Source organism: Monodon monoceros, unplaced genomic scaffold (assembly GCF_005190385.1).
Source record: "Monodon monoceros isolate NGI ecotype Baffin Bay Population unplaced genomic scaffold, NGI_Narwhal_1 Super_Scaffold_18, whole genome shotgun sequence".
In the NCBI taxonomy this organism is placed as follows: Eukaryota; Metazoa; Chordata; class Mammalia; order Artiodactyla; family Monodontidae; genus Monodon; species Monodon monoceros.
Window position 1 is genome coordinate 143,007,154 of NW_021703774.1, and position 11,715 is coordinate 143,018,868.

The 11,715-nt window shown below is 53.7% G+C and overlaps 1 protein-coding gene across 1 annotated transcript; it reads left to right on the forward strand.

Annotated features, from left to right (window-relative positions):
- Positions 1 to 2,478: 2,478 nt before the first annotated feature.
- Positions 2,479 to 11,652, forward strand: POMGNT1 (protein O-linked mannose N-acetylglucosaminyltransferase 1 (beta 1,2-)). Its single transcript, XM_029229455.1, has 22 exons — positions 2,479 to 2,589; positions 3,059 to 3,228; positions 3,835 to 3,949; positions 4,085 to 4,203; positions 4,887 to 4,952; positions 5,043 to 5,156; positions 5,927 to 6,044; positions 6,238 to 6,336; positions 6,493 to 6,620; positions 6,965 to 7,035; positions 7,265 to 7,340; positions 7,536 to 7,619; positions 7,709 to 7,750; positions 7,960 to 8,018; positions 8,335 to 8,407; positions 8,490 to 8,618; positions 8,703 to 8,828; positions 9,754 to 9,818; positions 9,994 to 10,038; positions 10,405 to 10,540; positions 10,766 to 10,875; positions 10,975 to 11,652. Exons 2-22 carry the CDS (start codon positions 3,109 to 3,111, stop codon positions 11,060 to 11,062), a joined length of 1,983 nt encoding a protein of 660 aa, XP_029085288.1. The 5' UTR covers positions 2,479 to 2,589; positions 3,059 to 3,108; the 3' UTR covers positions 11,063 to 11,652.
- The last annotated feature ends 63 nt before the right edge of the window (positions 11,653 to 11,715 follow it).

The following is an 11,715-nucleotide window of genomic DNA, read 5'->3' on the forward strand; positions in this document are numbered from 1 at the left end:
TTTTATTCTATGGGCAATGATGATCCCTAAAAAGCATTTTATGTTTTGGCTTGATTTTGGTTTCTTTTTCTTTTTTTTTTGCGGTACGCGGGCCTCTCACTGTTGTGGCCTCTCCCGTTGCGGAGCACAGGCTATGGACGCGCAGGCTCAGCGGCCATGGCTCACGGGCCCAGCCGCTCCGCAGCATGTGGGATCTTCACGGACCGGGTCACGAACCTGTGTCCCCTGCATCGGCAGGCGGACTCCCAACCACTGCGCCACCAGGGAAGCCCCTTGATTTTGGTTTTTAATCCAAGTAATTCCAGCCCATGGTTACAGAAGGATTTATAATGAAAAGATAGTTACCGCAACCTATTCTTTCCCACCTCTAGTCCCACTCCCCAAAGGCAACCACTTTCAGCTATTTTTTCCTGGTGTTTATACTCATAACTCCACAATAGACTTATACCACTATGTCTTAATTTTAAACATTGTCTACTGACTTCCTATTATGATAAATAAGATCTACCTCACACTCTGTACTTCCTTCTTCCATTGGCCCTATACATTTCTATCATTATTTTTTAGCTTGTTACCTTTGTAATTTTAAGTAACATACTTTTCCTTAGTATGCCTTGAACCATGGAAGGGTTTTAAATCAGAGATTTACAAAACAGATTTGCCTTTTTGAAAAAATACTCTGGATTTTGCAAGGAGAAAGAATTAAAGGGGTAAAAATCTGGAGTCATGTAGACCAGCTAGAAGACAAGAAACTAAAATGGCCTGGACAGCGGCTGGTAGTAAGGTTGGAAAAGAATTAGACCTGAATGGAGGAGGACTCTTTAGGAGGTAAGATTGACAAGACTTGGTGACCAGTAACATTCATTTGTTTATACTGGCATTTGATAAATATTTGTCCAGAAAACGAATGATTTCAAAAAATATTATGGAGAATCTTCTATGTTCTAGCCGTTGTATGTGGTACAAAGAATACAATGGTGAGCAAACAGACCTGGACTGGTTGCTGGAGAGAGACAAGGAATCGAGGGTGACTCCCAGCTGTTTGATCTGATGCCATTCATGAAGGAAGGGAAGACAAGAAGAGGACTGGGAGTGAGAAGAGTTGATTCTAGCAGGAGCTATGTTGAATTGGAGGGACCTATGAGAATGTCCAGCTGGTAGTTGAACACAGGTCCGCCTGGAGCTCAGGAGAAAGGTTAAGTCTGCAGATATGAGTTTAGGAATCTAGATGGTCAGAGAGCTCATGAGAGTGGATAAGATCTTCTGTGGAGAGTGAGTTTGAGGAGAGAAGAGGGTCAGGGAGGAACCCTGCGGGACACCTTTCTAAAATGCCTTTTTAAAATGTGTTGGGATTTCTTCTATTCTAACACATACTTATTAGGAGAAATCACTGATTGCCTCAACTACTGAGACAAGCACTGTTAACATTTTGGGGATACCATCCCACCATTTCAGGAAGCAGATGGAATATGGAGAGCTCAAAAAAAATCTAACCTATCTTCTGGCTTCTTCTGTCTCCCTTTCATCTGTTATCCACAAAACAGTAAATGTTCTCTTAAATTGGATTATGTTGCTTCCCTGCCTAAAATTGTGCCATGGCTACCCACTCACTTCAAATAAGCATCACCATCACCTAGAAACTTTTTCGAAATGCAGTATTCTGCTCTGCCCCAGACTCCTGAATCAAAAACTCTAAGAATGGGGCCCAGCAATCTGTTTTAACAAGTCCTCCAAGTGATTCTGATGCAAGCTGAAGTTTGAGAACCACTGTGTTAAGCTAAGTGCTTCGCATGTGTTAAACTCTGTAAGTGTTATTATTGTCAGTATAGTGAGGGGTTAAGAGTGGAATCTGGAGCCAGGCTGCCTGGGTTTGAATTCTAGCTTTACCAACTTCGTGATATTGGGCCTCATTTTCTTTGTCTAAAAGATTGGGATAGTAACAGTACCTACCTCATGGAGTTGTTGTGGAATTAAATTAGTTAATATAGTAAGATGCTTACTTAGAACAGTGACTGCCATGGAGTGTCATATGAGGTCATACTCATTTCACAGAGAAGAGAACCTAGGCTGAGACGTGAAGTGACTTGCCCAAGGTCTAGGTGGGTGGTAGAACCAGGTTTTTAATTCCCCCGTAGTCTGCAGTGGCCTCGCATGCTCTAGACCTGGGTGCAGCCTTGCCCAGGCAAAGGGAGGGGTATCTGGGTCCGAGGCCTGTAGCCCCTCTGACCCTGGCGTGCCCTGCGGTCTACTCCAAGGCTCTAGGACTCCGACCCCAATCGGGTTTGCCACCACGCAGTGTTGGGAGCGGGGAAGCTGCTCTCCCCCAGCCGCCCACCCGGCCAGCCAGCTGCAAGGCGGCCGAGGCACCGAGCACTACCGCTACTCGCTGGGGAAAGACACCAGCCGCCGCCCTAAGCGCCTCCCGCCGCCCTCTCACCCCGCGGCGGCGGCGGCGGCGGAAGCGGGGAGGCGGGCCGCCCGGGCCGGGGCGGGGCCGCGAGCGGCATGGAGGAGGCGGAGGCCGCGGAGCGCCGGGCCGAGCAGTGCGGGCCCGAGCGGGGCCCGAGCGGGGCCCGGGCCCCCTGAGCCGTGAGTGTCTCTGGGCGGGGGTCCTGGAGGGGTGGCATGGCCGGGGCGGGTCCCCGAGTGCTGGGGCGGCCCAAGGCGCGGGAGGAGAAGAGCCCGGCCAGATAGGAGGGGGCGAGGGCGGAAGGGGGTGGAGAATGGTGGGGAGGGTCGCTGCCCTTCGCTCACCCTAGGACTAGGAAGGCCTGGGGCTTGGTTCTTTTAGGGATTGATGAGCCTTAAGAGCCGATTATTTGGCCTCCAGCCTTGGGACAATGGGCAGTCCTGTCAGTTTCCCCAGCCCCAGGGGAGTTTCCAGGTGATCTGACCCCTCTGAAGGTTTCCTTTCCAGAGAAGTTGAGCCACTTTTCCCAGGTCACACAGCATGGATGCTGCAAGGATGAGTTACTGGGGGGTCCTCCTTCATCTCCCCAAGAAAGCATCAGACTTTGGGAGGAAAACTTTACCCCACGTGACCCTTTGGTCTCCTCAGATTCCTGAAGGCATGGGTTGGCCAGGACAGTGGTGACCCCCCAATCCGGCATGGACGACTGGAAGCCCAGCCCCCTCATCAAGCCCTTTGGGGCTCGGAAAAAGCGGAGCTGGTATCTTACCTGGAAGTATAAACTGACCAACCAGCGGGCCCTGCGGAGATTCTGTCAGGTATAGAGGTGTCCCATACCTCCCAGGGGCTCCCTCCCAGCTTTACCCCAGCCTAGACTGTGGGTACTGGGACCTACCTTGCCTGCCCCCACCCTGGAAAGAGGGTGGGAAAACTCTTTGTCTCATGTCCCTACCAGGTAGTGGGTTGGGTCCAGAGTTCTGGAATCAGAACCCAAGTACAACCTCCTAGGCTTCTGACAAACCTGAAGTTGGATCAGGAAGGCTTTGCCCAGGACCCACACCTGTCAGGCAGTCAGGGCTAGGACCCAGGTCTTCTGATCCCCAGCGTGGTTCTCTGGGACTGGCTCCATCTCTAGGAACTAATTGTGGAGGAACCAAGGGAATCAAGGCTCAAATGGAAGAATACAGGAGTTCTGGGTAGGGAGCGCCCTGATGAAGGGGGAAGGGTCAGGGGAGGGTCCCTGAAGGAGGTGGTCATGAAACTGAACCCAGGTCTGGGGGAGTAGAGCTGGTCAGACAGAGGGAAGAGAGGCAAAACCCAGGTTCTCCCTGTGTCATCACTTCAGCCAGAGCCCTCCTTTCAGCAAGACCCGCAGTGATCTTTAGGGGGTGCCCCTCTTTAGTTGTCCCCACTCCTCCCCTCAGACAGGAGCTGTGCTTTTCCTACTGGTGACCGTCATTGTCAACATCAAGTTGATCCTGGACACGCGGAGAGCAATCAGCGAGGCCAATGAAGACCCGGAGCCAGAAAAAGACTATGGTAGGACCAGACTGAGGATGGGATTGGTGGTGGAGGGGGCGTCCCCTGGGATCCTGTGGCTGAAATCGTGGGCACATCCCAAGGGGTGAGACACTGCTGGAGGGACTATCTCCATGACCTGTCACACACCCACAGATGAGGCCCTGGGCCGACTGGAGTCCCCACGGCGCAGAGGCAGTGGTCCCCGACGGGTCCTGGATGTGGAGGTATACTCAAGCCGCAGCAAAGTGTACGTAGCAGTGGACGGCACTACGGTGAGTGGGCTGGTGTCTAGTGTACGGTCACTGCATTCTACTTACGGTGTGGTCCGCTGGCTCTGGGTCCACTGCCTGAGTGGGAACTGCAGCTCTGCCAGTTTCTAGCTGTGTGACTTCGGAGGCGTCAGTTCCTCATCTGTAGACTGGGACTAATGATTTCTGCTTGTCAGGATTAAATGTAAGGTGTGTGAAATGTATTATATGTAGTGGGATATTATCAAAAGTGATCAGTAGTATTAGTAGGCAGTTAATTCAGTGATTTATTTATTTCGTGGTCCCATTTATTTATTTATTTCCTGGTCCCTTCTTTGGCCTCGGCCTTGTCCTGGACACTGGGAACCTGGAGGTAGTCAGCCCTGGCCCTACTTTGAGGGGCTCCATCTGTTAGACGGTGATACCTCCAGCATGAGGCTGAGATAGTCAAGGGCTCTAAGAGTCGTGAAAGCTGGTGGAGGGTCGGGAGGTGTTGTAGAAAGATGGGATCTCTTTTGATGGGGGTGCTATGGAGGCTTCCTGGAAGAGATGGCCTTCAGGCTGGGTTGGAAGAGAACTGTGTGAACAGAAGCAGAGGAAGGAGGGGAGGTTTTGTTTCATGCAGCTGTTTTTTTTAAGTGCCCATAAGACAGAGAGACCTCAAATGCCAGAGTGGAGAGTTTGACCTTGTCTCTGCTACCCTGTAGGTGCTGGAGGATGAGGCCCGGGAGCAGGGCCGGGGCATCCATGTCATCGTCCTCAACCAGGCCACGGTGAGGTTCTAGGGGTAGGGGACCTAGAGGGCCAAAGCTGAGCCCTCCTTGCTGGTGACACTAACTCATGAGAGGTGTGTCTCCTGCCAGGGCCATGTGATGGCAAAGCGGGTGTTTGACACGTACTCGCCTCATGAGGATGAGGCCATGGTGCTGTTCCTCAACATGGTGGCACCTGGCCGAGTGCTCATCTGCACCGTCAAGGTCAGTGACTCTGCCTTGGCCCCATTCCCAACACCCCTAGCTCCAGCCCTGCTCATGGCCCTGGATTCTGTGCCCCTAATATGGCATAGTGGCAAGAGCCTCTGGAGGAAGGTGACCAGGTTCCAATCCTATCCTTGTCAAGACAGAGTCCCTACCCTTATGGAGCTTACACCAATAGGGCAAGAGCAACAAAAAGCAGCCAAATAAACCTACCATGTCAGGAAAAGATAACTTGTGTGAAGAAGAAAATTAAGCAAGGGAGACAGGGTGATGGGGGTGCATTTTAGAAAGGGGAGGCCTCTGTAAGGACATGACCTGTGCACAGAAAGCTGGAGGAAGTGAGGAGTGAGCCATGTGAATATCTGGAGGAAGAGCATTCTAGATAGAAAGAATGGCAGGTGCAAAGGCCCTGAATTGGTAAGGTGCTTGGTGTGGAACAGCTGGGCTGCCAGTGGAGCTGGAGTAGAATAAGGGAGGGGAGGAGAAGGGTGGTGAGAAGAGGGCAAGGAGGTAGCAGGGGACAGAGGTGCAGACTGTGTGGGATCATGTTAAGGACTAATTAGCCTAGTGACCTTGGGTGATTCTCAGAATGTGTCTAAGCCTTTAATTATCTGTGAAATGATAGTAACCACAAAGGGTTGTTGTGATAGTTTAATGAGCTAATTTAAGTAAAAGGTTTTACATGGTGCTTGACATGTAGTTAGTGTTCCCTGATGCTAGGTCTGCTGGAGCTGTGCCAGTCAGGCTGACCACCTTTTCTGGTCTCCCAGGATGAGGGCTCCTTCCACCTCAAGGACACAGCCAAGGCTCTGCTGAGGAGCCTAGGCAGCCAGGCCGGCCCTGCCCTGGGCTGGAGGGACACCTGGGCCTTCGTGGGACGAAAAGGAGGTGCCAGCACCGTAGGCCATCCGCCCTGTAGTATTAAGGGGCTGAGAGGAGCAGAACTCCAGGAGATGGGGTGGGCTGGGGGGCAAATAGGAGTCGGTGGTGGTAGGCTGGATGAAAGTGGGCCGGGAGATGGGAAGAAGCTCCAGAACTGCAGCCTGGGCCCCCATTGCCCCTCATTTCTGCCCCCTGCCAGGTCCTGTCCTCGGGGAGAAACATTCTAAGTCACCTGCCCTCTCCTCCTGGGGGGATCCAGTCCTACTGAAGACAGATGTGCCGCTGAGCTCAGCTGAAGGTGGGGTTAGCGAGCGCTGGGCTCCAGGGCAGTGCCTGGGCTGGGGATAGGCATTTGGGTTCTCTTCACGGGGCTCTATTCTTGACTGGGTGCCTGGTGTTCTCCAAACCACACTGGCCTCATGCCCTCATCCTGTTGACCTCATCCCTCCCTCAGAAGCAGAGTGCCACTGGGCAGACACAGAGCTGAACCGTCGCCGCCACCGCTTCTGCGGTAAAGTCGAGGGCTATGGGAGTGTGTGCAGCTGCAAGGACCCCACACCCATCGAGTTCAGCCCTGACCCAGTGAGTGGGGCCTTGGGCAGCGAGGCCCGGACTCCTTCCCAACTTGGCAAGGGGCCCCAGGAAAGGTCCAGGTTGGGCTTTCCCTACCCCAGCCTGGGAGGGAACCAGGAGCTGAGGATTTATACTGAGCTCTGAAAGACGGGGCGTCTTGGTTGCGGGGAAGGAGCAGGCCATGTGAGCAAAGGCCTAGAGTTGGAGTTGGGCTGAGTGTGTGGAGGGGCCAGGACAGGGAAGACCCTCTGCCTTTTCCCTTGAGTCTCCCTCTCCCTCAAGACTCTTCCCCAGGTGGGGATCCCAGTTTGAAGAGAGAGTGAGGCAAGAGCTGAACACTATTTCTCCCTCAGCTCCCAGACAACAAGGTCTTCAATGTGCCTGTGGCTGTCATTGCGGGGAACCGGCCCAATTACCTGTACCGGTGAGCCTGGGAGGGGGCTGTATCCAGCACTGAACAGGAGGGTGCTCAGTGGTGGGAACCCGAGGCTCATGTACCTGCAGGGGGAACTCTTGAGGTGGGCGGAATGGAAACAGATTCTAGGTGCATTCACCTTTGGTGGTGAACATGGAGAATCTGGGCCCATCTGTAAGCACAGGGGAGTCCTGATTTGGGGGGACAAAGAGGCCTAATCCAACCCTGGGCTCCCCAGGATGCTGCGCTCTCTACTCTCAGCCCAGGGGGTGTCTCCCCAGATGATAACAGTTTTCATCGACGGCTACTATGAGGTGAGTGGGGCTTGGGGGCTTTGGGTGGAGCAGAGTGCAGGGTTGCTGGTGCTGAGTAGCAGTGATCACAGAGGACTGGCAAGGGAGACAGCCCGGGCAAGGGCCATGAAATGTGCAGGGCTTGGCGTGTCAGCGCCTGCAGGGGTGGGCAGGGGGCGGGTGGCTCACATGATGACCGGCGGCCATGCCCCTTAGGAGCCGATGGATGTGGTGGCGCTGTTTGGTCTGAGGGGCATCCAGCACACTCCCATCAGCATCAAGAACGCCCGTGTGTCTCAGGTACCGCCTAGGCAAGGATGGAAGGGGTGGACACCGGGCCCCACTGTCCACCCCAAAGCTCATGTGCCCTATTCCTACTCCCCACCCAGCACTACAAGGCCAGCCTCACTGCCACTTTCAACCTGTTTCCGGTGAGTAGTAAAGACAAAACTCTTGGACCTAGAGAGGGGAAACATGGGCATAAGTCTGGTCTTATTATATAGCAAGCTCTTCCTCTCTCTGGGTCTCATCCTCCTGATGTGGAAAATGGGGGTAGTGCTGCCTGAGAAGTGGGATGGAGGTGGAAGAGACGGGATGAGAAAGTCCCCCTTGGGATCATGTTGTCCCCCACCCCCTACAGGAAGCCAAGTTTGCTGTGGTTCTGGAGGAGGACCTGGACATTGCTGTGGATTTTTTCAGGTAAGGGAAGTGTCCCTCCATGCAGCTTCAAGCTGCGTAGGGCCTCTGTGCATGACTGGGTCTCCAGGGAGGAAGGCAATGAGGGGTCTTGGAAAGCTTTCCAGAGGAAGCAAGCTCCAAAGTGGGGAAAAAGCCTGAGCAAAGATAGGCTGGTGGGGGTTGGGGCTGGAGTAGAGAGTAGAAAGGATGAATGGAGACAGTGGGGCTTTGGGGGAAGGAGGCATGACTCCGGAGTCCCATCTCCAGTTCTTCCAGCATCACTGTGTGACTGGGTTTGTCCTTGCCCCTCCCTGAACCCCTGGACCCTGCCTCTCAGTTTCCTGAGCCAATCCATCCACCTGCTGGAGGAGGACGACAGCCTGTACTGTATCTCTGCCTGGAATGACCAGGTAGGCTGAGTGGCCAGGGGTCAGCTGCGGAGTTGGTAGAGGCCCCGAGCTAATACCTCCCGTCACGGCCCCCTGTCCCCAGGGGTATGAACACACAGCTGAGGACCCAGCACTGCTGTACCGCGTGGAGACCATGCCTGGGCTGGGCTGGGTGCTCAGGAAGTCCTTGTACAAGGAGGAGCTTGAGCCCAAGTGGCCCACACCGGAAAAGGTACCCTGGCAGGGTAGGGTGAGTGGGCTGAAGTCCCCTACCAGCTTGGAAGCTCGTAACTCTCAGAGTCTTCCACGCCCCCAGCTCTGGGACTGGGATATGTGGATGCGGATGCCGGAACAACGCCGAGGCCGAGAGTGCATCATCCCTGACATTTCCCGATCCTACCACTTTGGCATCGTTGGCCTCAACATGAATGGCTACTTCCATGTGAGTGGGAGGCAGGGGTGTTGGGGCATAGGGCACAGTGTGGTAAAAGGGGCAAGAACATGGACTCGAGCGACCCCAGCTCTGCCACTCACTAGCCATGTAGCCTTAGGGAAATTACTTACCTTCTTTTGCCTCAGTTTCTTTATTTGTGAAATGAGGATAAAAATACTCCTACCTCATAGGGTTGTGAGGTTATGAGGTTTAAATGAGTTAATATGTATAATATGCTTTGGACTGTAAACATTATATAAGGATTAGCTGGTATTATTTTTATCATTACTATTTTTAGCACTAGACTGTGGGTGTGGGGAGGATATTTCGGCTGCCACGCACTCGTCCAGCCCAGCAAACTCTGCCCTCTCCTGTCCTTGCAAGTGCTGAGGCCTAAGCCTCAGCCTGAAGTGAACAGAGAGGGCCCCAGGTCCCCACCCCTTCATCGCTGTGTCCGAAGGGCCACTCCCCAGTTATAGCCAGGGAGGCCTTGAGACAACCCAGTGTAAAGAATGGAGAGTTTCCAGCTTGGAACCTCCTAGAAGCCAGAAGGGCCTTCAGAGGCTGATTACTACAAGACCCCCACTCATCTCCGAGAGGGACGGGGAGTGACCTCATGTCCTTCACCCTTAGTACCTTAGTCATAGCAGTTTTCTCCCTGCCAGTCCAGCCTGTCCCTTTGCAGGGGCCATTCCTGGCTTCTGTGGCCCTAGAACAGCAGGCCCAGGGAGAGCCACTGGGGACAAGGACTAGCTCAGGGGTCAGTAGCATGAGATGCCAGTATGAGCATGAGCTCTCTGGCAATGGTGGAGCCAGAGGGACCTTTATAGATCTAGGACTTCATTTGTGGGCCTCGTGGATATGTGGTGGGTCAGCGGGCAGGTGTGGGCCAGACAGTGTAATGCCCTGATTTTCACCTTCACGTCCATCCCAGGAGGCCTACTTCAAGAAGCACAAGTTCAACACGGTTCCAGGTGTCCAGCTGAGGAACGTGGACAGGTGGGGGCTGGGGACGGCCAAGGGGAGGATATTTAGGGGCCTTGATAACCAGTGCCTGACAGGCCCTACTAGCCCTGCGGTCTGTGTGTTTACCCCAGCCCTGCTGCCCCCCAATCTCCATGTCATCCCTTGAGGGGCTACTCCCTCCCCTGACCCATTTCTCCCTCTCCTTTAGTCTGAAGAAAGAAGCGTATGAAGTGGAAGTTCACAGGCTGCTCAGGTATGGCCTAGGGCAGTGGGGTATATGAGGCAGGGGGTAAGGAGAAGTCAATACTGGGAGTCTTGGCCCCATAATTTGTGGGGCCCACTGCAAAATGAAAACCAAGCTCCCTTGTTCAAACGTTATTAAGTGGGACTTCCCTGGCAGTCCAGTGATTAAGACTCCACACTCCCAATGCAGGGGGCACGGGTTTGATCCCTGGTTGGGGAACTAAGATCTCCTGTGCCGCGGCCAAAAAACGCCAAAAAACAACAAATGTTAAGAATTCCAAGATGGCAGCAGTAGAGCATTAAAAGCACAGGGCCTGTGTGACACACTCATGAGGTAGGCCCTGTCTTGGCCTTTCTCCCCCACTCCCTGCTACAGTGAAGCTGAGGTTCTGGACCACAGCAAGAACCCTTGTGAAGACTCTTTCCTGCCAGACACGGAGGGCCACACCTATGTGGCCTTTATCCGAATGGAGAAGGATGATGACTTCACCACCTGGACCCAGCTTGCCAAGGTGCCTCAATACCACACCTACCCCAGGAATACCCCTCCCCAAGATACAAGGAGCCTTTCTGGAATCTTCCACCTCAGAGCCTCTCTTCTAAGCCCCTTTACAAATCCATATTCTTGAAGATGCTACCTCTTGCAAACTGAGGAGGCTGCTGAGGAGAGGGGGTTGGCCAAGGGCCCTCCCCACAGCTCTCCGACTCTTGCCTTTGCCCCACCCCACCCCCACCAGTGCCTCCATATCTGGGACCTGGATGTACGTGGCAACCACCGGGGCCTGTGGAGATTGTTTCGGAAGAGGAACCACTTTTTGGTGGTGGGGGTCCCAGCCTCCCCCTACTCGTGAGTGACTCTATTCTGTCCTTGGAAATGGAAGACTAGTGAGGTTAGGGGACGTAGCTAATGACCTCCTCCCTATTCGTTTTCCTGTTATCTTCCCAGAATGAAGAAGCCACCATCAATCACCCCAATTTTCTTGGAGCCACCCCCAAAGGAGGAGGGAGCCCCAGGAGCTGCAGAACAGACATGAGACCTCCTCCAGGACCCTGCAGGGCTGGGTACTGTGTACCCCCAGGCAGGCTAGCCCTTCACCCAATCCTGTAGGATTTTGTAGACACTCTCAGGGGCTGGGGCTGGTTTGTTTTTAACATGAGACTTAATTACTAACTCCCAGGGGAGGGTTCCCCTGCTCCAACATCCCTGTTCCTGAGTTGGAGGTCTATTTATTTACTTCCTTGTTGGGAAAGGGCAGGATAGTACCTGGGAATCTTTGGGATCCCTGGGCAGCTGATCCTGCCCTTTGTATACTCCCTCCTCCCAGGCCTGGCTCAGAATCTAACCTATTTATTGACTGTCCTGAGGGCCTTGGAAACCGGCGGAAGCCTGTAGGGCCTTGATTTTTTTTTTGGACTGGGGTGCTGCCCTGAGGGTGGGGCAGGCTCTTACTCAGGAAACTGCTGTGCCCAACCCATGGACAGGCCCAGCAGGGGCCCACCTGCTGATGCAGACTCACTCAGAGACCCTCAGACACTGAACCAGGCCCCTTTCAGCCTCCTCTTTGTCCAGATTTCCAAAGCTGGATGAGGTGGTCATTGATTAAAAAAGGAGAAAAGCTCTGGGGATTATCTTGTGACTCTGTGTGTGTGTGTGTGTGTGTGTGTGTGTGTGTGTGTGTGTGTGTGT

Coding starts and splice junctions, on each gene's coding strand:
- POMGNT1 (XM_029229455.1), top strand. CDS start 3,109: ATGGACGACTGGAAGCCCAGCCCCCTCATCAAGCCCTTTGGGGCTCGG. Junction 7,341..7,535: donor TCATCGACGGCTACTATGAG/GTGAGTGGGGCT, acceptor CATGCCCCTTAG/GAGCCGATGGATGTGGTGGC. Junction 8,829..9,753: donor ACATGAATGGCTACTTCCAT/GTGAGTGGGAGG, acceptor CGTCCATCCCAG/GAGGCCTACTTCAAGAAGCA.